Source organism: Oncorhynchus gorbuscha, unplaced genomic scaffold (genome assembly GCF_021184085.1).
Source record: "Oncorhynchus gorbuscha isolate QuinsamMale2020 ecotype Even-year unplaced genomic scaffold, OgorEven_v1.0 Un_scaffold_3149, whole genome shotgun sequence".
Taxonomy (NCBI): Eukaryota; Metazoa; Chordata; class Actinopteri; order Salmoniformes; family Salmonidae; genus Oncorhynchus; species Oncorhynchus gorbuscha.
The window spans coordinates 436-23,434 of record NW_025745176.1 but is presented as its reverse complement, the minus strand read 5'-3'; the positions used below and the strand labels follow the sequence as shown (position 1 = coordinate 23,434).

Sequence of the window (22,999 nt, the reverse complement as noted above, 5' to 3'; positions counted from 1 at the left end):
ACTTCAGCCCTTAACCTCCTCTCCATCACTGTGTTTATGAAGCCAGACTTCAGCCCTTAACCTCCTCTCCATCACTGTGTTTATGAAGCCAGACTTAAGCTCCTAACCTCCTCTCATCACTGTGTTCATGAAGCCAGACTTCAGCCCTTAACCTCCTCTCCATCACTGTGTTTATGAAGCCAGACTTCAGCCCTTAACCTCCTCTCCATCACTGTGTTTATGAAGCCAGACTTCAGCCCTTAACCTCGTCTCTATCACTGTGTTTATGAAGCCAGACTTCAGCTCCTAACCTCCTCTCTATCACTGTGTTTATGAAGCCAGACTTCAGCCCTTAACCTCCTCTCTATTACTGTGTTTATGAAGCCAGACTTCAGCCCTTAACCTCCTCTCCATCACTGTGTTTATGAAGCCAGATGTCAGGCCCCTAACCTCCTCTCCATCACTGTGTTTATGAAGCCAGACTTCAGCCCTTAACCATCTCTCCATCACTGTGTTTATGAAGCCAGACTTCAGCCCTTAACCTCCTCTCCATCACTGTGTTTATGAAGCCAGACTTCAGCCCTTAACCTCGTCTCTATCACTGTGTTTATGAAGCCAGACTTCAGCCCTTAACCTCCTCTCCATCACTGTGTTTATGAAGCCAGACTTCAGCCCTTAACCTCCTCTCATCACTGTGTTTATGAAGCCAGACTTCAGCCCTTAACCTCCTCTCCATCACTGTGTTTATGAAGCCAGACTTCAGCCCTTAACCTCCTCTCCATCACTGTGTTTATGAAGCCAGACTTCAGCCCTTAACCATCTCTCCATCACTGTGTTTATGAAGCCCGACTTCAGCCCTTAACCACCTCTCCATCACTGTGTTTATGAAGCCAGACTTCAGCCCTTAACCTCCTCTCCATCACTGTGTTTATGAAGCCAGACTTCAGCCCTTAACCTCCTCTCCATCACTGTGTTTATGAAGCCAGACTTCAGCCCCTAACCTCCTCTCATCACTGTGTTCATGAAGCCAGACTTCAGCCCTTAACCTCCTCTCCATCACTGTGTTTATGAAGCCAGACTTCAGCCCTTAACCTCCTCTCCATCACTGTGTTTATGAAGCCAGACTTCAGCCCTTAACCTCCTCTCCATCACTGTGTTTATGAAGCCAGACTTCAGCCCTTAACCTCCTCTCATCACTGTGTTTATGAAGCCAGACTTCAGCCCTTAACCTCCTCTCCATCACTGTGTTTATGAAGCCAGACTTCAGCCCTTAACCTCCTCTCCATCACTGTGTTTATGAAGCCAGACTTCAGCCCTTAACCATCTCTCCATCACTGTGTTTATGAAGCCCGACTTCAGCCCTTAACCACCTCTCCATCACTGTGTTTATGAAGCCAGACTTCAGCCCTTAACCTCCTCTCCATCACTGTGTTTATGAAGCCAGACTTCAGCCCTTAACCTCCTCTCCATCACTGTGTTTATGAAGCCAGACTTCAGCCCTTAACCATCTCTCCATCACTGTGTTTATGAAGCCCGACTTCAGCCCTTAACCACCTCTCCATCACTGTGTTTATGAAGCCAGACTTCAGCCCTTAACCTCCTCTCCATCACTGTGTTTATGAAGCCAGACTTCAGCCCTTAACCTCCTCTCCATCACTGTGTTTATGAAGCCAGACTTAAGCCCCTAACCTCCTCTCATCACTGTGTTCATGAAGCCAGACTTCAGCCCTTAACCTCCTCTCCATCACTGTGTTTATGAAGCCAGACTTCAGCCCTTAACCTCCTCTCCATCACTGTGTTTATGAAGCCAGACTTCAGCCCTTAACCTCGTCTCTATCACTGTGTTTATGAAGCCAGACTTCAGCTCCTAACCTCCTCTCTATCACTGTGTTTATGAAGCCAGACTTCAGCCCTTAACCTCCTCTCATCACTGTGTTTATGAAGCCAGACTTCAGCCCTTAACCTCCTCTCCATCACTGTGTTTATGAAGCCAGACTTCAGCCCTTAACCTCGTCTCTATCACTGTGTTTATGAAGCCAGACTTCAGCCCTTAACCTCCTCTCCATCACTGTGTTTATGAAGCCAGACTTCAGCCCTTAACCTCCTCTCATCACTGTGTTTATGAAGCCAGACTTCAGCCCTTAACCTCCTCTCCATCACTGTGTTTATGAAGCCAGACTTCAGCCCTTAACCTCCTCTCCATCACTGTGTTTATGAAGCCAGACTTCAGCCCTTAACCTCCTCTCATCACTGTGTTTATGAAGCCAGACTTCAGCCCTTAACCTGCTCTCCATCACTGTGTTTATGAAGCCAGACTTCAGCCCTTAACCTCCTCTCCATCACTGTGTTTATGAAGCCAGACTTCAGCCCTTAACCATCTCTCCATCACTGTGTTTATGAAGCCCGACTTCAGCCCTTAACCACCTCTCCATCACTGTGTTTATGAAGCCAGACTTCAGCCCTTAACCTCCTCTCCATCACTGTGTTTATGAAGCCAGACTTCAGCCCTTAACCTCCTCTCCATCACTGTGTTTATGAAGCCAGACTTCAGCCCCTAACCTCCTCTCATCACTGTGTTCATGAAGCCAGACTTCAGCCCTTAACCTCCTCTCCATCACTGTGTTTCTGAAGCCAGACTTCAGCCCTTAACCTCCTCTCCATCACTGTGTTTATGAAGCCAGACTTCAGCCCTTAACCTCCTCTCTATCACTGTGTTTATGAAGCCAGACTTCAGCTCCTAACCTCCTCTCTATCACTGTGTTTATGAAGCCAGACTTCAGCCCTTAACCTCCTCTCTATCACTGTGTTTATGAAGCCAGACTTCAGCCCTTACCACATCTCCATCTTACTAGTTGTGGCTTTAACCAATCGACGGTGGTTCTAACCAATTGTGTTACCCAGGGGATGCTGGTTCTAACCAGTTATGTTAACCAGGGGGTGCTGGTTTTAACCAGTTGTGTTCACCAGGCGGCTCTGGTTCTTACCAGTTGTGTTCACCAGGCGGCTCTGGTCCTTACCAGTTGTGCCAACCAGGCGGCTCTGGTTCTTACCAGTTGTGTCAACCAGGCGGCTCTGGTTCTTACCAGTTGTTGGGTTAAGCAAGCGCTGAGCCCATGGGCTCTTTCTTAATAAATTTGTAGCAGATCCCTGTGTTTCCCATAGCTCAGTGCTACACTGCTGCCTTTACAGGACAATCAGGCTGCTCTGTTACTGACATTTACAGGGTAGGGACCCCTGGGCCTCTAACCATGCTGTTGTGTGTGTGTGTGTGTATTGAAAAACAGACATTTATGATGGGACCAGCGGTGCCTGTTTTTGACAATTGAACTCTGTGACAGCCAGAGGACAGATCGTCAAGCCAAATCTATTTAATGCTTTATTTGATATAGAGTTAATGGTGTTTGTGCTGAATTTGCAAATTGTGCTCTCTCTCCTTTCTCTCTCGCCCTCTTTCACTGTCTCTCCCCCAGGCAACTGATACTCCAGAGGACCGTAACAACCCAGTTCTCCTCTACAACAAAATGGAGCTGGGTGTTCTCAATGCTAACTTCAGCCTAGAGGTCGACACACAAGTAAGAGACTCAATGTGTGTTGTCTGCTCTGTTAAGTATGTCTGATAAATCCCTCCTCTCAAGTGATGATGATAAACCCCTCCTCTCAGGTGATGATGATAAACCCCTCCTCTCAGGTGATGATGATAAACCCTCCTCTCAGGTGTTGATGATAAACCCCTCCTCTCAGGTGTTGATGATAAACCCCTCCACTCAGGTGATGATGATAAACCCCTGCTCTCAGGTGTTGATGATAAACCCCTGCTCTCAGGTGTTGATGATAAACCCCTCCACTCAGGTGTTGATGATAAACCCCTCCACTCAGGTGTTGATGATAAAGCCCTCCTCTCAGGTGTTGATGATAAACCCCTCCTCTCAGGTGTTGATGATAAACCCCTCAACTCAGGTGTTGATGATAAACCCCTCCTCTCAGGTGTTGATGATAAGCCCCTCCACTCAGGTGTTGATGATAAACCCCTCCTCTCAGGTGTTGATGATAAACCCCTCCTCTCAGGTGTTGATGATAAACCCCTCCACTCAGGTGTTGATGATAAAGCCCTCCTCTCAGGTGTTGATGATAAACCCCTCCTCTCAGGTGTTGATGATAAACCCCTCCTCTCAGGTGTTGATGATAAACCCCTCAACTCAGGTGTTGATGATAAACCCCTCCTCTCAGGTGTTGATGATAAGCCCCTCCACTCAGGTGTTGATGATAAACCCCTCCTCTCAGGTGTTGATGATAAACCCCTCCTCTCAGGTGTTGATGATAAACCCCTCCACTCAGGTGTTGATGATAAAGCCCTCCTCTCAGGTGTTGATGATAAACCCCTCCTCTCAGGTGTTGATGATAAACCCCTCAACTCAGGTGTTGATGATAAACCCCTCCTCTCAGGTGTTGATGATAAGCCCCTCCACTCAGGTGTTGATGATAAACCCCTCCTCTCAGGTGTTGATGATAAACCCCTCCTCTCAGGTGTTGATGATAAACCCCTCCTCTCAGGTGTTGATGATAAACCCCTCCTCTTAGGTGTTGATGATAAACCCCTCCTCTCAGGTGTTGATGATAAACCCCTCCTCTCAGGTGTTGATGATAAACCCCTCCTCTCAGGTGTTGATGATAAACCCCTCCTCTCAGGTGTTGATGATAAACCCCTCCTCTCAGGTGTTGATGATAAACCCCTCCTCTTAGGTATTGATGATAAACCCCTCCTCTCAGGTGTTGATGATAAACCCCTCCTCTCAGGTGTTGATGATAAACCCCTCCTCTCAGGTGTTGATGATAAACCCCTCCTCTCAGGTGTTGATGATAAACCCCTGCTCTCAGGTGTTGATGATAAACCCCTCCTCTCAGGTGTTGATGATAAACCCCTCCTCTCAGGTGTTGATGATAAACCCCTGCTCTCAGGTGTTGATGATAAACCCCTCCTCTCAGGTGTTGATGATAAACCCCTCCTCTCAGGTGTTGATGATAAACCCCTGCTCTCAGGTGTTGATGATAAACCCCTCCTCTCAGGTGTTGATGATAAACCCCTCCTCTCAGGTGTTGATGATAAACCCCTCCTCTCAGGTGTTGATGATAAACCCCTCCTCTTAGGTGTTGATGATAAACCCCTCCTCTCAGGTGTTGATGATAAACCCCTCCTCTCAGGTGTTGATGATAAACCCCTCCTCTCAGGTGTTGATGATAAACCCCTCCTCTTAGGTGTTGATGATAAACCCCTCCTCTTAGGTGTTGATGATAAACCCCTCCTCTCAGGTGTTGATGATAAACCCCTCCTCTCAGGTGTTGATGATAAACCCCTCCTCTTAGGTGTTGATGATAAACCCCTCCTCTCAGGTGTTGATGATAAACCCCTCCTCTCAGGTGTTGATGATAAACCCCTCCTCTCAGGTGTTGATGATAAACCCCTCCTCTCAGGTGTTGATGATAAACCCCTCCTCTCAGGTGTTGATGATAAACCCCTCCTCTCAGGTGTTGATGATAAACCCCTCCTCTTAGGTGTTGATGATAAACCCCTCCTCTCAGGTGTTGATGATAAACCCCTCCTCTCAGGTGTTGATGATAAACCCCTCCTCTTAGGTGTTGATGATAAACCCCTCCTCTCAGGTGTTGATGATAAACCCCTCCTCTCAGGTGTTGATGATAAACCCCTCCTCTCAGGTGTTGATGATAAACCCCTCCTCTCAGGTGTTGATGATAAACCCCTCCTCTCAGGTGTTGATGATAAACCCCTCCTCTCAGGTGTTGATGATAAACCCCTCTCCTCAGATGTGTAATGAACTTGAGGGAGACATATAGCTGGTTTGAAGCTCAGATCGCAGCTGATGTTTAATGCAATTGTCTTTAGTAGGAGGCAGGTAGATGGGTTTAGGGGCAGGCAGAAGGTCATACACAGTAGGTCCAAAAATGACAACAGTACAGGCAGGGAGTATGCTAAATGCTTCGTGAGTGAGACATGCAAAAACTATCATACACGAGATGTGATAAACCCCTCCTCTCAGGTGTTGATGATAAACCCCTCCTCTCAGGTGTTGATGATAAACCCCTCCTCTCAGGTGTTGATGATAAACCCCTCCTCTCAGGTGTTGATGATAAACCCCTCCTCTTAGGTGTTGATGATAAACCCCTCCTCTCAGGTGTTGATGATAAACCCCTCCTCTCAGGTGTTGATGATAAACCCCTCCTCTTAGGTGTTGATGATAAACCCCTCCTCTCAGGTGTTGATGATAAACCCCTCCTCTCAGGTGTTGATGATAAACCCCTCCTCTCAGGTGTTGATGATAAACCCCTCCTCTCAGGTGTTGATGATAAACCCCTCCTCTCAGGTGTTGATGATAAACCCCTCCTCTCAGGTGTTGATGATAAACCCCTCCTCTCAGGTGTTGATGATAAACCCCTCCTCTCAGGTGTTGATGATAAACCCCTCCTCTCAGGTGTTGATGATAAACCCCTCTCCTCAGATGTGTAATGAACTTGAGGGAGACATATAGCTGGTTTGAAGCTCAGATCGCAGCTGATGTTTAATGCAATTGTCTTTAGTAGGAGGCAGGTAGATGGGTTTAGGGGCAGGCAGAAGGTCATACACAGTAGGTCCAAAAATGACAACAGTACAGGCAGGGAGTATGCTAAATGCTTCGTGAGTGAGACATGCAAAAACTATCATACACGAGATGTGATAAACCCCTCATCTCAGGTGATGATGAACCACTCCTCTCAGGTGTTTGACTGGAGTTACTTCACCAGGAAGATCATGGGGACGGTCGGCATCACTGTGCCTGACACAGAGAATGTTATCAACTACGCACCTAAGTACTTCAGACGGCTCAACCCTATCCTAGCCAAGAACACTAAGAGGTGAGAACATTGACTCAACCATATCCTAGCCAAGAACACTAAGAGGTGAGAACAATGACTCAACCCTATCCTAGCCAAGAACACTAAGAGGTGAGAACATTGACTCAACCCTATCCTAGCCAAGAACACTAAGAGGTGAGAACATTGACTCAACCCTATCCTAGCCAAGAACACTAAGAGGTGAGAACATTGACTCAACCCTATCCTAGCCAAGAACACTAAGAGGTGAGAACATTGACTCAACCCTATCCTAGCCAAGAACACTAAGAGGTGAGAACATTGACTCAACCCTATCCTAGTCAAGAACACTAAGAGGTGAGAACATTGACTCAACCATATCCTAGCCAAGAACACTAAGAGGTGAGAACAATGACTCAACCCTATCCTAGCCAAGAACACTAAGAGGTGAGAACATTGACTCAACCCTATCCTAGCCAAGAACACTAAGAGGTGAGAACATTGACTCAACCCTATCCTAGCCAAGAACACTAAGAGGTTAGAACATTGACTCAACCCTATCCTAGCCAAGAACACTAAGAGGTGAGAACATTGACTCAAACCTATCCTAGCCAAGAACACTAAGAGGTGAGAACATTGACTCAACCCTATCCTAGCCAAGAACACTAAGAGGTGAGAACATTGACTCAACCCTATCCTAGCCAAGAACACTAAGAGGTGAGAACATTGACTCAACCCTATCCTAGCCAAGAACACTAAGAGGTGAGAACATTGACTCAACCCTATCCTAGCCAAGCACACTGAGAACATTGACTCAACCCTATCCTAGCCAAGCACACTGAGAACATTGACTCAACCCTATCCTAGCCAAGTACACTGAGAACATTGACTCAACCCTATCCTAGCCAAGCACACTGAGAACATTGACTCAACCCTATCCTAGCCAAGCACACTGAGAACATTGACTCAACCCTATCCTAGCCAAGCACACTGAGAACATTGACTCAACCCTATCCTAGCCAAGCACACTGAGAACATTGACTCAACCCTATCCTAGCCAAGCACACTGAGAACATTGACTCAACCCTATCCTTGTGAAGCACACTGAGAACACTGAGAAAAGCACATCATTATAAGTTATTCAAACGTTCTCATTTCTAGTACATTGTAGATCAACTGTAGTCGCTGGTGTAGTGTTTCCGTGTTGTTTTTTCCAGAGTCCTGCAGAATTACATGGTGTGGCGTTTTGTCATGAACATGGTGGTGGGTTTGAGCAGACAGTACAGGGACACCAGGAAAGCCTTCCGCAAGGTACAGACACGCCATCTCCTCGTCCTTTCACTCTCACCTCCCGCCTTTCTCTCTAGTCCGTCTTCTCTTCCTACATCTCACTATTTCTCTGGTGTGTGTGATGTCATCAGTGTGAGCCATGCCCTGCTGCCCCCCCCCCCCCCCTGCAGGCGCTGTACGGTGCCACGTCGGAGGCGGCGGTGTGGCGGCAGTGTGTCATCTACGTCAACAACAATATGGACAACGCTGTCGGAAGACTGTACGTAGAGGAGTCCTTCTCTGGGGAGAGCAAAGAACTGGTGAGGTTCATGAGGGGGAGGGGGGAGAGTGTGTGTCCGTAAGCCTGTTCAGGTCACCCATTGGCTGACACAATAGGGTCTCATACCATTGAGTTTATGCTCACACAGATTGTGATCCAAACACATATTTTCTATGAAACGTTTTGTCAGGCCTCTGACACATACACAGCTATTTTAAGCTTATTTTAAGTTCACTCTAAAGCATTGTTTTCCTTAACACTCTGAAAGAAGAGATACCTATCACATTCTGTTCCAGAGGAACCTGGGCTGAGATCCACAATAGAGACATTATCAAGTACATACTGATCTGTTTAAAGTGTGTGTGTGTGTGTGTGTGTGTGTGTGTGTGTGTGTGTGTGTGTGTGTGTGTGTGTGTGTGTGTGTGTGTGTGTGTGTGTGTGTGTGTGTGTGTGTGTGTGTGTGTGTGTGTGTGTGTGTGTGTGTGTGTGTGTGTGTGTGTGTGTGTGTGTGTGTGTGTGTGTTAGATGGAAGAGATGATCTCTGTTATACGGGAGGTATTCATCAGTAACTTAGACCACCTAAGATGGATGGATGTAGAGACCAAGAAGGCTGCTGAGGAGAAGGTGAGACTCACCTGCCATTTGATATCTACCTGTTGACCTCAGACTGACCTGTTTTACCTGTCTCTGTCTCTGTTTTACCTGTCTCTGTTTTACCTGTCTCTGTTTTACCTGTCTTTGTTTTACCTGTCTCTGTCTCTGTTTTACCTGTCTCGTTTTACCTGTCTATGTTTTACCTGTCTATGTCTCTGTTTTACCTGTCTCTGTTTGACCTGTCTCTGTTTTACCTGTCCCTGTCTCTGTTTTACCTGTCTCTGTCCCTGTTTTACCTGTCCCTGTTCGACCTGTCTCTGTTTGACCTGTCTCTGTTTTACCTGTCTCTGTTTTACCTGTCCCTGTCTCTGTTTTACCTGTCTCTGTCCCTGTTTTACCTGTCCCTGTTTGACCTGTCTCTGTTTGACCTGTCTCTGTTTTACCTGTCCCTGTCTCTTTTTTACCTGTCTCTGTCCCTGTTTTACCTGTCCCTGTTTTACCTGTCTCTGTTTTACCTGTCTCTGTTTTACCTGACCCTGTTTTACCTGTCTCTGTTTTACCTGTCCCTGTTTTACCTGTCTCTGTTTTACCTGTCTCTGTCTCTGTTTTACCTGTCTCTGTTTTACCTGTCTCTGTCTCTGTTTTACCTGTCTCTGTCTCTGTTTTACCTGTCTCTGTTTTACCTGTCTCTGTTTTACCTGTCCCTGTTTTACCTGTCCATGTTTTACCTGTCCATGCTTTACCTGTCTCTGTCCCTGTTTTACCTGTCCCTGTTTTACCTGTCTCTGTTTTACCTGTCTCTGTTTTACCTGTCTCTGTCTCTGTTTTACCTGCCTCTGTTTTACCTGTCTCTGTTTTACCTGTCCCAGTTTTACCTGTCTCTGTTTTACCTGTCTCTGTTTTACCTGTCCCTGTTTTACCTGTCCATGTTTTACCTGTCCATGCTTTACCTGTCTCTGTCCCTGTTTTACCTGTCCCTGTTTTACCTGTCTATGTCCCTGTTTGACCTGTCTCTGTTTGACCTGTCCCTGTTTTACCTGTCCCAGTTTTACCTGTCTCTGTTTTACCTGTCTCTGTTTTACCTGTCCCTGTTTTAGCTGTCTCTGTTTTACCTGTCTCTGTCCCTGTTTTACCTGTCTCTGTCCCTGTTTTACCTGTCCCTGTTTTACCTGTCTCTGTCCCTGTTTTACCTGTCCCTGTTTTACCTGTCTATGTCCCTGTTTTACCTGTCTCTGTTTTACCTGTCTTACCTGTTTTACCTGTCTCTGTTTTACCTGTCCTTTTTTTACCTGTGTATGTCCCTGTTTTACCTGTCTCTGTTTTACCTGTCTCTCTCTCTGTTTTACCTGTCCCTGTTTTACCTGTCTCTGTTTTACCTGTCCCTGTTTTACCTGTCTATGTCCCTGTTTTACCTGTCTCTGTTTTACCTGTCTCTGTTTTACCTGTCTCTCTCTCTGTTTTACCTGTCCCTGTTTTACCTGTCCCTGTTTTACCTGTCTATGTCCCTGTTTTACCTGTCTCTGTTTTACCTGTCTCTCTCTCTGTTTTACCTGTCCCTGTTTTACCTGTCTCTGTTTTACCTGTCCCTGTTTTACCTGTCTCTGTTTTACCTGTCCCTGTTTTACCTGTCTCTGTCCCTGTTTTACCTGTCCCTGTTTTACCTGTCTCTGTCTCTGTTTTACCTGTCTCTGTTTTACCTGTCCCTGTCTCTGTTTTACCTGTCTCTGTTTGACCTGTCTCTGTTTTACCTGTCCCTGTCTCTGTTCTACCTGTCTATGTCCCTGTTTTACCTGTCCCTGTTTGACCTGTCTCTGTTTGACCTGTCTCTGTTTGACCTGTCTCTGTTTTACCTGTCCCTGTCTCTGTTTTACCTGTCTCTGTCCCTGTTTTACCTGTCCCTGTTTTACCTGTCTCTGTTTTACCTGTCTCTGTCCCTGTTTTACCTGTCCCTGTTTTACCTGTCCCTGTTTGACCTGTCTCTTTGACTTGTCCCTGTTTTACCTGTCTCTGTTTTACCTGTCTCTGTCCCTGTTTTACCTGTCCCTGTTTTACCTGTCTCTGTTTTACCTGTCTCTGTCCCTGTTTTACCTGTCCCTGTTTTACCTGTCCCTGTTTGACCTGTCTCTTTGACTTGTCTCTGTTTTACCTGTCTCTGTTTGACCTGTCTCTGTTTTACCTGTCCCTGTCTCTGTTTTACCTGTCTCTGTCCCTGTTTTACCTGTCCCTGTTTTACCTGTCTCTGTCCCTGTTTTACCTGTCCCTGTTTTACCTGTCTCTGTTTTACCTGTCCCTGTTTTACCTGTCTCTGTCTCTGTTTTACCTGTCCCTGTTTTACCTGTCTCTATCTCTGTTTTACCTGTCCCTGTTTTACCTGTCTCTGTCTCTGTTTTACCTGTCTCTGATTTACCTGTCCCTGTTTGACCTGTCTCTTTGACTTGTCTCTGTTTTACCTGTCTCTGTTTGACCTGTCTCTGTTTTACCTGTCCCTGTCTCTGTTTTACCTGTCTCTGTCCCTGTTTTACCTGTCCCTGTTTTACCTGTCCCTGTTTTACCTGTCCCTGTTTTACCTGTCCCTGTTTTACCTGTCTCTGTCTCTGTTTTACCTGTCCCTGTTTTACCTGTCTCTGTCTCTGTTTTACCTGTCTCTGTTTTACCTGTCCCTGTTTTACCTGTCTCTATCTCTGTTTTACCTGTCCCTGTTTTACCTGTCTCTGTCTCTGTTTTACCTGTCTCTGTTTTACCTGTCCCTGTTTTACCTGTCCCTGTTTTACCTGTCTCTGTCTCTGTTTTACCTGTCCCTGTTTTACCTGTCCCTGTTTTACCTGTCTCTGTCTCTGTTTTACCTGTCTCTGTTTTACCTGTCCCTGTTTTACCTGTCTCTGTCTCTGTTTTACCTGTCTCTGTTTTACCTGTCCCTGTTTTACCTGTCTCTGTTTTACCTGTCTCTGTCCCTGTTTTACCTGTCCCTGTTTTACCTGTCTCTGTTTTACCTGTCTCTGTCCCTGTTTTACCTGTCCCTGTTTTACCTGTCCCTGTTTTACCTGTCCCTGTTTGACCTGTCTCTTTGACTTGTCTCTGTTTTACCTGTCTCTGTTTGACCTGTCTCTGTTTTACCTGTCCCTGTCTCTGTTTTACCTGTCTCTGTCCCTGTTTTACCTGTCCCTGTTTTACCTGTCTCTGTCCCTGTTTTACCTGTCCCTGTTTTACCTGTCTCTGTTTTACCTGTCCCTGTTTTACCTGTCTCTGTCTCTGTTTTACCTGTCCCTGTTTTACCTGTCTCTATCTCTGTTTTACCTGTCCCTGTTTTACCTGTCTCTGTCTCTGTTTTACCTGTCCCTGTCTCTGTTTTACCTGTCTCTGTCCCTGTTTTACCTGTCCCTGTTTTACCTGTCCCTGTTTTACCTGTCTCTGTCCCTGTTTTACCTGTCCCTGTTTTACCTGTCTCTGTCTCTGTTTTACCTGTCCCTGTTTTACCTGTCTCTGTCTCTGTTTTACCTGTCTCTGTTTTACCTGTCCCTGTTTTACCTGTCTCTATCTCTGTTTTACCTGTCCCTGTTTTACCTGTCTCTGTCTCTGTTTTACCTGTCTCTGTTTTACCTGTCCCTGTTTTACCTGTCCCTGTTTTACCTGTCTCTGTCTCTGTTTTACCTGTCTCTGTTTTACCTGTCCCTGTTTTACCTGTCTCTGTCTCTGTTTTACCTGTCTCTGTTTTACCTGTCCCTGTTTTACCTGTCTCTGTTTTACCTGTCTCTGTCCCTGTTTTACCTGTCCCTGTTTTACCTGTCTCTGTTTTACCTGTCTCTGTCCCTGTTTTACCTGTCCCTGTTTTACCTGTCCCTGTTTGACCTGTCTCTTTGACTTGTCTCTGTTTTACCTGTCTCTGTTTGACCTGTCTCTGTTTTACCTGTCCCTGTCTCTGTTTTACCTGTCTCTGTCCCTGTTTTACCTGTCCCTGTTTTACCTGTCTCTGTCCCTGTTTTACCTGTCCCTGTTTTACCTGTCTCTGTTTTACCTGTCCCTGTTTTACCTGTCTCTGTCTCTGTTTTACCTGTCCCTGTTTTACCTGTCTCTATCTCTGTTTTACCTGTCCCTGTTTTACCTGTCTCTGTCTCTGTTTTACCTGTCTCTGATTTACCTGTCCCTGTTTGACCTGTCTCTTTGACTTGTCTCTGTTTTACCTGTCTCTGTTTGACCTGTCTCTGTTTTACCTGTCCCTGTCTCTGTTTTACCTGTCTCTGTCCCTGTTTTACCTGTCCCTGTTTTACCTGTCCCTGTTTTACCTGTCTCTGTCCCTGTTTTACCTGTCCCTGTTTTACCTGTCTCTGTCTCTGTTTTACCTGTCTCTGTTTTACCTGTCCCTGTTTTACCTGTCTCTGTCTCTGTTTTACCTGTCTCTGTTTTACCTGTCCCTGTTTTACCTGTCTCTATCTCTGTTTTACCTGTCCCTGTTTTACCTGTCTCTGTCTCTGTTTTACCTGTCTCTGTTTTACCTGTCCCTGTTTTACCTGTCCCTGTTTTACCTGTCTCTGTCTCTGTTTTACCTGTCTCTGTTTTACCTGTCCCTGTTTTACCTGTCCCTGTTTTACCTGTCTCTGTCTCTGTTTTACCTGTCTCTGTTTTACCTGTCCCTGTTTTACCTGTCTCTGTCTCTGTTTTACCTGTCTCTGTTTTACCTGTCTCTGTTTTACCTGTCTCTGTCTCTGTTTTACCTGTCTCTGTTTTACCTGTCCCTGTTTTACCTGTCCCTGTTTTACCTGTCTCTGTCTCTGTTTTACCTGTCTCTGTTTTACCTGTCTCTGTTTTACCTCTGTCAAGTGTTATAATCACAAGCTCTATTCATACATTCTGTGTTGTTATTCCCAGTGGTTGAAAAAATTACTCAATTGTCATACTTGAGTAGAAGTGAAAGTCACCCAGTAAAATACTACTTTCAAAAATCGTTTGAAATATACTTAAGTATCAATAGTATAAACCATTTCAAATTCCTTGTACAGCACAATTTTCTTGTATTTAATTATTTTTTGACAGATCGCCAGGGACACTCCAACACACAGACATCATTTACAAACGAAGCATTTGTGTTTCCGCCAGATCAAAGGCAGTTAGGGATGACCAGGGATGTTCTCTGTTTAGTGAGACCTCCAGATCAGAGGCAGTAGGGATTGACCAGGGATGTTCTCTGTTTAGTGAGACCTCCAGATCAGAGGCAGTAGGGATTGACCAGGGATGTTCTCTGTTTAGTGAGTCCTCCAGATCAGAGGCAGTAGTGATGACCAGGGATGTTCTCTGTTTAGTGAGTCCTCCAGATCAGAGGCAGTAGGGATGACCAGGGATGTTCTCTGTTTAGTGAGTCCTCCAGATCAGAGGCAGTAGGGATGACCAGGGATGTTCTCTGTTTAGTGAGTCCTCCAGATCAGAGGCTAGTAGGGATGACCAGGGATGTTCTCTGTTTAGTGAGTCCTCCAGATCAGAGGCTAGTAGGGATAACCTGGGATGTTCTCTGTTTAGTGAGTCCTCCAGATCAGAGACTAGTAGGGATAACCTGGGATGTTCTCTGTTTAGTGAGTCCTCCAGATCAGAGGCTAGTAGGGATAACCTGGGATGTTCTCTGTTTAGTGAGTCCTCCAGATCAGAGGCTAGTAGGGATAACCTGGGATGTTCTCTGTTTAGTGAGTCCTCCAGATCAGAGGCAGTAGGGATGACCAGGGATGTTCTCTGTTTAGTGAAACCTCCAGATCAGAGGCAGTAGGGATGACCAGGGATGTTCTCTGTTTAGTGAAACCTCCAGATCAGAGGCAGTAGGGATGACCAGGGATGTTCTCTGTTTAGTGAGTCCTCCAGATCAGAGGCAGTAGGGATGACCAGGGATGTTCTCTGTTTAGTGAAACCTCCAGATCAGAGGCAGTAGGGATGACCAGGGATGTTCTCTGTTTAGTGAAACCTCCAGATCAGAGGCAGTAGGGATGACCAGGGATGTTCTCTTCATAAGTGTGTGAATTAGAACATTTTCTTGTCAAAATGTAACAAGTACTTTTTGGTGTCAGGGAAAATGTATGGAGTAAAAAGTACATTATTTTCTTTAGGAATGTAGTGAAGTAAAAGTTAAAGTTATCAAAAAATATAAATAGGAAAGTAAAGTACAGATATCCCAAAAATACTTTTAAAGTATTTTTTACTTAAGTACTTTACACCACTTGTTACTCCCCTCAAACTCTTCGAATGTTCTGTAGGCACAAGCTATCCGTGAGCGGATTGGCTACTCCGACAACATCAAGAATGACACCTACCTGAACAACGAGTATAGAAATGTGAGTGTTAAAAGGTGAAGGAACATAATCATGCATTTCGTCAGTTGTCGTGATACAGTGGACACAGGGTTCAAACTATCATACCTGATATCTGCCATTGACACTGTGTGTGTGTGTGTGTGTGTGTGTGTGTGTGTGTGTGTGTGTGTGTGTGTGTGTGTGTGCGTGTGTGTGCGCGTGTGTGCGTGTGCGTGTGCGTGTGTGTGTTGGTGTGTGTGTTAGTTGAGCTACAGTGCAGAGGAGTACTTTGAGAACATCCTCCAGAACCTGGACTACGTACAGAAGAAACGTCTGAGGATGCTACGGGTCAAAGTTAACAAAGAAGAGTAAGATCCTTCCTTTCCAAAACCCATTGTCCGCGCTGGCTAAAATAGCAGCCACAGCACTAATATTACAGTAGTGATTAATTATGAACTCCTCTATTCAATATTGTTGTGGAACGTCTTTGTGCCTCATCCCTAGATGGGTAACAGGAGCAGCCGTTGTCAATGCCTTCTACTCCTCAAGCAAAAACCAAATAGGTACCAGTCACCTCTACCGTAACCTTCAATCATCTCTACTGTCACCTCTACAGTATCCTCCAATCACCTCTACTGTCATCTCTACAGTCTCCTCCAATCACCTCTACTGTCACCTCTACAGTCTCCTCCAATCACCTACAGTCTCCTTCAATCACCTCTACTGTCACCTCTACAGTCTCCTCCAATCACCTACAGTCTCCTTCAATCACCTTTACAGTCTCCTCCAATCACCTCTACTGTCATCTCTACAGTCTCCTCCAATCACCTACAGTCTCCTTCAATCATCCCTACTGTCACCTCTACAGTCTCCTCCAATCACCTCTACTGTCACCTCTACAGTCTCCTCCAATCACCTACAGTCTCCTTCAATCACCTCTACTGTCACCTCTACAGTCTCCTCCAATCATCTCTACTGTCACCTCTACAGTCTCCTTCAATCACCTCTACTGTCACCTCTACAGTCTCCTCCAATCACCTCTACTGTCACCTCTACAGGCTCCTCCAATCACCTCTACTGTCACCTCTACAGTCTCCTCCAATCACCTACAGTCTCCTTCAATCACCTCTACTGTCACCTCTACAGTCTCCTCCAATCACCTACAGTCTCCTTCAATCACCTCTACTGTCACCTCTACAGTCTCCTCCAATCAACTCTACTGTCACCTCTACAGTCTCCTCCAATCACCTTTACTGTCACCTCTACAGTCTCCTCCAATCACCTCTACTGTCACCTCTACACTCTCCTCCAATCACCTCTACTGTCACCTCTACACTCTCCTCCAATCACCTCTACTGACACCTTTACTGTCACCTCTACAGTCTACTCCACTCACCTCTACTGTCACCTCTACAGTCTCCTCCAATCACCTCTACTGTCACCTCTACAGTCTCCTCCAATCACCTCTACTGTCACCTCTACAGTCTCCTCCAATCACCTCTACTGACACCTTTACTGTCACCTCTACAGTCTCCTCCACTCACCTCTACTGTCATCTCTACAGTCTCCTCCACTCACCTCTGCTGTCATCTCTACAGTCTCCTCCAATCACCTCTACTGACACCTCTACTGTCATCTCTACAGTCTCCTTCAATCACCTCTACTGTCACCTCTACAGTCTCCTCCAATCACCTACAGTCTCCTTCAATCACCTCTACTGTCACCTCTACAGTCTCCTCCAATCACCTCTACTGTCACCTCTACAGTCTCCTCCAATCAACTCTACTGTCACCTCTACAGTCTCCTCCAATCACCTCTACTGACACCTTTACTGTCACCTCTACAGTCTCCTCCAATCACCTCTACTGTCATCTCTACAGTCTCCTCCACTCACCTCTACTGTCATCTCTACAGTCTCCTCCAATCATCTCTACTGACACCTCTACTGTCATCTCTACAGTCTCCTTCAATCACCTCTACTGTCACCTCTACAGCCTCCTCCAATCACCTACAGTCTCCTTCAATCACCTCTACTGTCACCTCTACAGTCTCCTCCAATCACCTCTACTGTCACCTCTACAGTCTCCTCCAATCACCTCTACTGTCACCTCTACAGTCTCCTCCAATCACCTACAGTCTCCTTCAATCACCTCTACTGTCACCTCTACAGTCTCCTCCAATCACCTACAGTCTCCTTCAATCACCTCTACTGTCACCTCTACGGTCTCCTCCAATCACCTCTACTGTCACCTCTACAGGCTCCTCCAATCACCTCTACTGTCACCTCTACAGTCTCCTCCAATCACCTACAGTCTCCTTCAATCACCTCTACTGTCACCTCTACTGTCTCCTCCAATCACCTACAGTCTCCTTCAATCACCTCTACTGTCACCTCTACAGTCTCCTCCACTCACCTCTACTGTCACCTCTACAGTCTCCTCCCATCACCTCTACTGTCGTCTCTACTGTCATCTCCAATCACCTCTACTGTCATCTCCAATCTCCTCTACTGTCATCTCCAATCACCTCTACTGTCACCTTCAATCACCTCTACTGTCATCTCTTCTGTCACCTCTCCTGTCATCTCTTCTGTCAACTCCAATCTCCTCTACTGTCATCTCTTTTGTCATCTCCCATCACCTCTACTGTCACCTGTACTGTCACCTCCAATCATCTCTACTGTTCCCTCCAATCATCTCTACTGTCACCTTCAATCACCTCTCCTGTCATCTCTTCTGTCAACTTCAATCCCCTCTACTGTCATCTCTTTTGTCATCTCCCATCACCTCTACTGTCACCTGTACTGTCAACTCCAATCACCTCTACTGTCACCTGTACTGTCACCTCCAATCACCTCTACTGTCACCTGTACTGTCACCTCCAATCATCTCTACTGTCACCTGTACTGTCACCTCCAATCATCTCTACTGTCACCTGTACTGTCACCTCCAATCATCTCTACTGTTCCCTCCAATCATCTCTACTGTCACCTGTACTGTCATCTCCAATCACCTCTACTGTCACCTGTACTGTCACCTCCAATCACCTCTACTGTTCCCTCCAATCATCTCTACTGTCTTCTCCCATCAATTCTACTGTCTTCTCCCATCACCTCTACTGTCTTCTCTTCTGTCACCTCCAATCATCTCTACTGTTCCCTCCCATCATCTCTACTGTCTTCTCCCATCAATTCTACTGTCTTCTCCCATCACCTCTACTTGTCTTCTCCCTTCACTCTGAAGGTGAAAGATGTGAGATCCTTTCTTCATCCTCTTCCTCCTCCTCCTCAGTGTTCCCAGCTGGGATCCTCCAGCCTCCGTTCTTCGGTAAGGGCCAGACCAAGTCTCTGAACTTTGGCGGTATCGGCATGGTGATCGGACATGAGATCACACACGGGTTCGATGACAACGGTAAGACACTCTGCACATGGAATTACCTTTGTTAGAATGGACAGTCCAATTCAAAGTGTCGTTTCATGACATGTGGACTAGCTGGTCAGCTGTCCGTAACAGTTTGTTTGTCCGGTTGCCAGGGCGTAACTACGATAAAGATGGTGACCTGAAGGACTGGTGGACGCCAAGCTCCACCCAGAACTTTGTGAATCTGTCCAAGTGCATTGTGGACCAGTATGGAAGCTTCTCCTGGGACCTGGCCAACGGGCTGAATGTATGTTTTACCCTCCCCTCCCCTCGCCTCCCCTCCCCTCCATCCCTCCCCTCACCTCACCTCCCCTCCATCCCTCCCCTCACCACACCTGCCCTCGCCTCGCCTCCCCTCCATCCCTCACCTCACCTCTCCTCCCCTCCATCCCTCGCCTCCCCCCAGTCCATCCCTCCCCTCCCCTCGCCTCGCCTCCCCTCCATCCCTCCCCTCACCTCACCTCTCCTCCCCTCCATCCCTCGCCTCCCCCCACTCCATCCCTCCCCTCCCCTCGCCTCCCCTCCATCCCTCCCCTCACCTCACCTCTCCTCCCTCCATCCCTCGCCTCCCCCACTCCATCCATCCCTCCCCTCCATCCCTCACCTCACCTCCCCTCCCACTACTCCTCTCCTCTCCTCCCCTTCTCTCCTTTCTTTTCCAGTAAATGAGTGCAGGGTTCACATTTATACCACTCTGTTTCTTCACGTATGCTCATCTCCTCTCCTCCCCTCCCCTCCTCTCCTCTCTCCATCTCCTGTCCTCCCCACTCCTCTCCTCTCCTCCTTTCCCCTCCTCTCCCCTCCCCTCCCCTCCCCTCCCCTCCTCTCCTCTCCTCTCTCCATCTCCTGTCCTCCCCTGACTTGTTGCCGTGAACAATAGCATTTTGTTTTATGCTCATTTACCCGCAGCGTGGAAAATGGTTTCCCTGGGATGGAGAACTGCTGAAATACTCAATTACAGGCTGTATTCATCTGTCTTTTTGTTTTCTGTAAGCAGCTCAATGGGAATAACACTCTGGGTGAGAACATCGCAGACAATGGAGGCATCCGTCAGTCCTACCAGGTACGAATGCCCACTGTAGAAAGACACATTTTCCAGCTTAAAAAAAGATGCACCCACATTATGAAGACAGAGTCCTTTAACCCAGGCAAGAAATGGATTCCAGTAATCTGTTACACCATTTTCTCTATTGCTCCCTCACATCTACATTGTTTTAGCATTTGATGATTAGCTATATACGTCTGAGTGACATGTTGTGAGATGAAATGAGATCGGAAGGACTTGTGGGTAATTGCCATCTGCCAGTAATATTACTAATTACTCCTCCTGCCAGCTCTCTGATGGAACCATTAGATATGCTCTCGGAGCATGGTGAACCATTAGACATGCTCACGGAGCATGGTGAACCATTAGACATGCTCTCGGAGCATGGTGAACCATTAGACATGCTCTCGGAGCATGGTGAACCATTAGACATGCTCTCGGGGCATGGTGAACCATTAGACATGCTCTCGGAGCATGGTGAACCATTAGACATGCTCTCGGAGCATGGTGAACCATTAGACATGCTCTAGGAGCATGGTGAACCATTAGACATGCTCTCGGAGCATGGTGAACCATTAGACATGCTCTCGGAGCATGGTGAACCATTAGACATGCTCTCGGAGCATGGTGAACCATTAGACATGCTCTCTGAGCATGGTGTGAGTAATGAGCAATGTGATTGGCCAACCAGGCGTCTCGGGTTAGTGTCCAGAGGGAAGTGATGACGGAGGAATGGAGAACACTTCTTCACTGATTCTGAGAGCCCTTTGTTTACTTTATACATTTTCTAAGAAGGTAGGAGAGTCTGAGATCATCTGATGTGATTGGTGTTAAATCAAGTACCTATCGATCTATTGTCAAGTATTAAAGACTGGTGTTGTAATGATTTCAGGCCAGAGAAATTTGAAGTGGTGTTGTGATGATTTCAGGCCAGTGAGGTTTGAAGTGGTGTTGTGATGATTTCAGGCCAGTGAGGTTTGAAGTGGTGTTGTAATGATTTCAGGCCAGAGAAATTTGAAGTGGTGTTGTGATGATTTCAGGCCAGTGAGGTTTGAAGTGGTGTTGTGATGATTTCAGGCCAGTGAAATCAACCTGGAATAAACCTCAACCATCAACAACTCTTCTTTGTCAACTTCGCCCAGGTCAGACTGGATGAATGGATGGATGAATGGACGGATGGATGGATGAATGGACGGATGGGATGGGTGGGTGGATGAATGCATTGGAATAGCTTCAAAATGGGTGCCAACTGTTTATGTCTTCAAGCATTGAACCAAAATGAAGTTGTTCCCTTGGAATCAGTTGGGTGACCTATCTGGTCAGGAATTGACATATACCAAACACATTAATATTTTTATTTTACAGTAAGAATGTGAGCTTAATTTAAACTTCACCATGTGTTCAGCAAAAGAGGCTGAAATTTGAAGTGGTGTTGTGATGATTTCAGGCCAGTGAGGTTTGAAGTGGTGTTGTGATGATTTCAGGCCAGTGAGGTTTGAAGTGGTGTTGTAATGATTTCAGGCCAGAGAGATTTGAAGTGGTGTTGTGATGATTTCAGGCCAGTGAGGTTTGAAGTGGTGTTGTGATGATTTCAGGCCAGTGAGGTTTGAAGTGGTGTTGTGATGATTTCAGGCCAGTGTGGTTTGAAGTGGTGTTGTGATGATTTCAGGCATACCTGAACTATGTGGAGAAGAATGGGAATGAGCCTCTCCTGCCTGGAATAAACCTCAACCATCAACAACTCTTCTTTGTCAACTTCGCCCAGGTCAGACTGGATGAATGGATGGATGAATGGACGGATGGATGGATGAATGGACGGATGGGATGGGTGGGTGGATGAATGCATTGGTGGGTGAATGAATGGATTGGTGGATGAATGGATGGATGGATGGGTGAATGGATGGATGGATGGGTGGATGAATGGGTGGGTGAATGGATGTATGGATGGATGGGTGAATGGATGGGTGGATGAATGGGTGGGTGAATGGATGGATGGGTGAATGGATAGATGAATGGATGGGTGGGTGACTGGATGGATGGATGGGTGGATGAATGGGTGAATGGATGGTGGGTGGGTGGGTGGGTGGGTGGATGAATGGATGGGTGGGTGAATGAATGGATGAGTGGGTGGGTGGATGAATGGATGGGTGGGTGAATGGATGGGTGGGTGGGTGGGTTGGTGAATGGATGGATGGGTGGGTGGATGAATGATTGAATGGATGGGTGGGTGAATGAATGGATGGATGGTTGGGTGGATGAATGGATGGGTGGGTGAATGAATGGATGGATTGTTGGTTGGAAGAATAGATGGGTGGGTGAATGAATGGATGGATGGATGAATGAATGGATGGATGGTTGGTTGGAAGAATGGATGGATGGATGAATGAATGGATGGATGGTTGGTTGGAAGAATGGATGGATGGATGAATGAATGGATGGATGGTTGGTTGGAAGAATGGATGGGTGGGTGAATGAATGGATGGATGGGTGGGTGGATGAATGAATGGATGGATGGTTGGTTGGAAGAATGGATGGGTGGGTGAATGAATGGATGGATGGATGAATGAATGGATGGATGGTTGGTTGGAAGAATGGATGGATGGATGAATGAATGGATGGATGGTTGGTTGGAAGAATGGATGGGTGGGTGAATGATTGGATGGATGGATGAATGAATGGATGGATGGTTGGTTGGAAGAATGGATGGATGGATGAATGAATGGATGGATGGTTGGTTGGAAGAATGGATGGGTGGGTGAATGATTGGATGGATGGATGGTTGGAAGAATGGATGGGTGTATGTCACAGCCTATCTCACTCCCATCTCTTCCTCCTCCAGGTGTGGTGTGGAACACATCGACCACAACAAGCTGGCAACTCCATCAAAGTAGATGTACACAGTCCAGGGAAGTTCAGGTACGATCTCTCACTCCTCATTCAATTCCTCTCCTGTATCAATCAATGCCACTTCCTTTTCCCCTCACTCCATCTCTGTCCATATTAACTCAGGGCCACTTCCTCTTCCCCTCACTCCATCTCTGTCCATATTAACCCAGGGCCACTTCCTCTTCCCCTCACTCCATCTCTGTCCATATTAACCCAGGGCCACTTCCTCTTCCCCTCACTCCATCTCTGTCCATATTAACTCAGGGCCACTTCCTCTTCCCCTCACTCCATCTCTGTCCATATTAACTCAGGGCCACTTCCTCTTCCCCTCACCCCACATATTTCAGGGCCACTCTTCCCCTCACTCCATCTCTGTCCATATTAACTCAGGGCCACT

General features: G+C 46.6%; 1 protein-coding gene across 1 annotated transcript in view; it reads left to right on the top strand.

The window, feature by feature from the left end:
- The window catches only part of LOC124017736 (neprilysin-like), a gene marked incomplete at its 3' end in the record, with an annotated part of 47,782 nt that extends 25,150 nt beyond the window's left edge, over positions 1 to 22,632 (top strand). The window contains exons 7-19 of the mRNA XM_046332967.1: positions 3,450 to 3,551; positions 6,749 to 6,885; positions 8,061 to 8,154; positions 8,304 to 8,432; positions 8,918 to 9,016; positions 15,217 to 15,294; positions 15,517 to 15,620; positions 15,757 to 15,815; positions 18,543 to 18,662; positions 18,785 to 18,918; positions 19,669 to 19,734; positions 21,386 to 21,481; positions 22,556 to 22,632. Coding sequence (XP_046188923.1) covers positions 3,450 to 3,551; positions 6,749 to 6,885; positions 8,061 to 8,154; positions 8,304 to 8,432; positions 8,918 to 9,016; positions 15,217 to 15,294; positions 15,517 to 15,620; positions 15,757 to 15,815; positions 18,543 to 18,662; positions 18,785 to 18,918; positions 19,669 to 19,734; positions 21,386 to 21,481; positions 22,556 to 22,632 — 1,295 coding nt within the window. The remainder of the gene's footprint in view (positions 1 to 3,449; positions 3,552 to 6,748; positions 6,886 to 8,060; positions 8,155 to 8,303; positions 8,433 to 8,917; positions 9,017 to 15,216; positions 15,295 to 15,516; positions 15,621 to 15,756; positions 15,816 to 18,542; positions 18,663 to 18,784; positions 18,919 to 19,668; positions 19,735 to 21,385; positions 21,482 to 22,555) is intronic.
- Between the last annotated feature and the right edge of the window lie 367 nt (positions 22,633 to 22,999).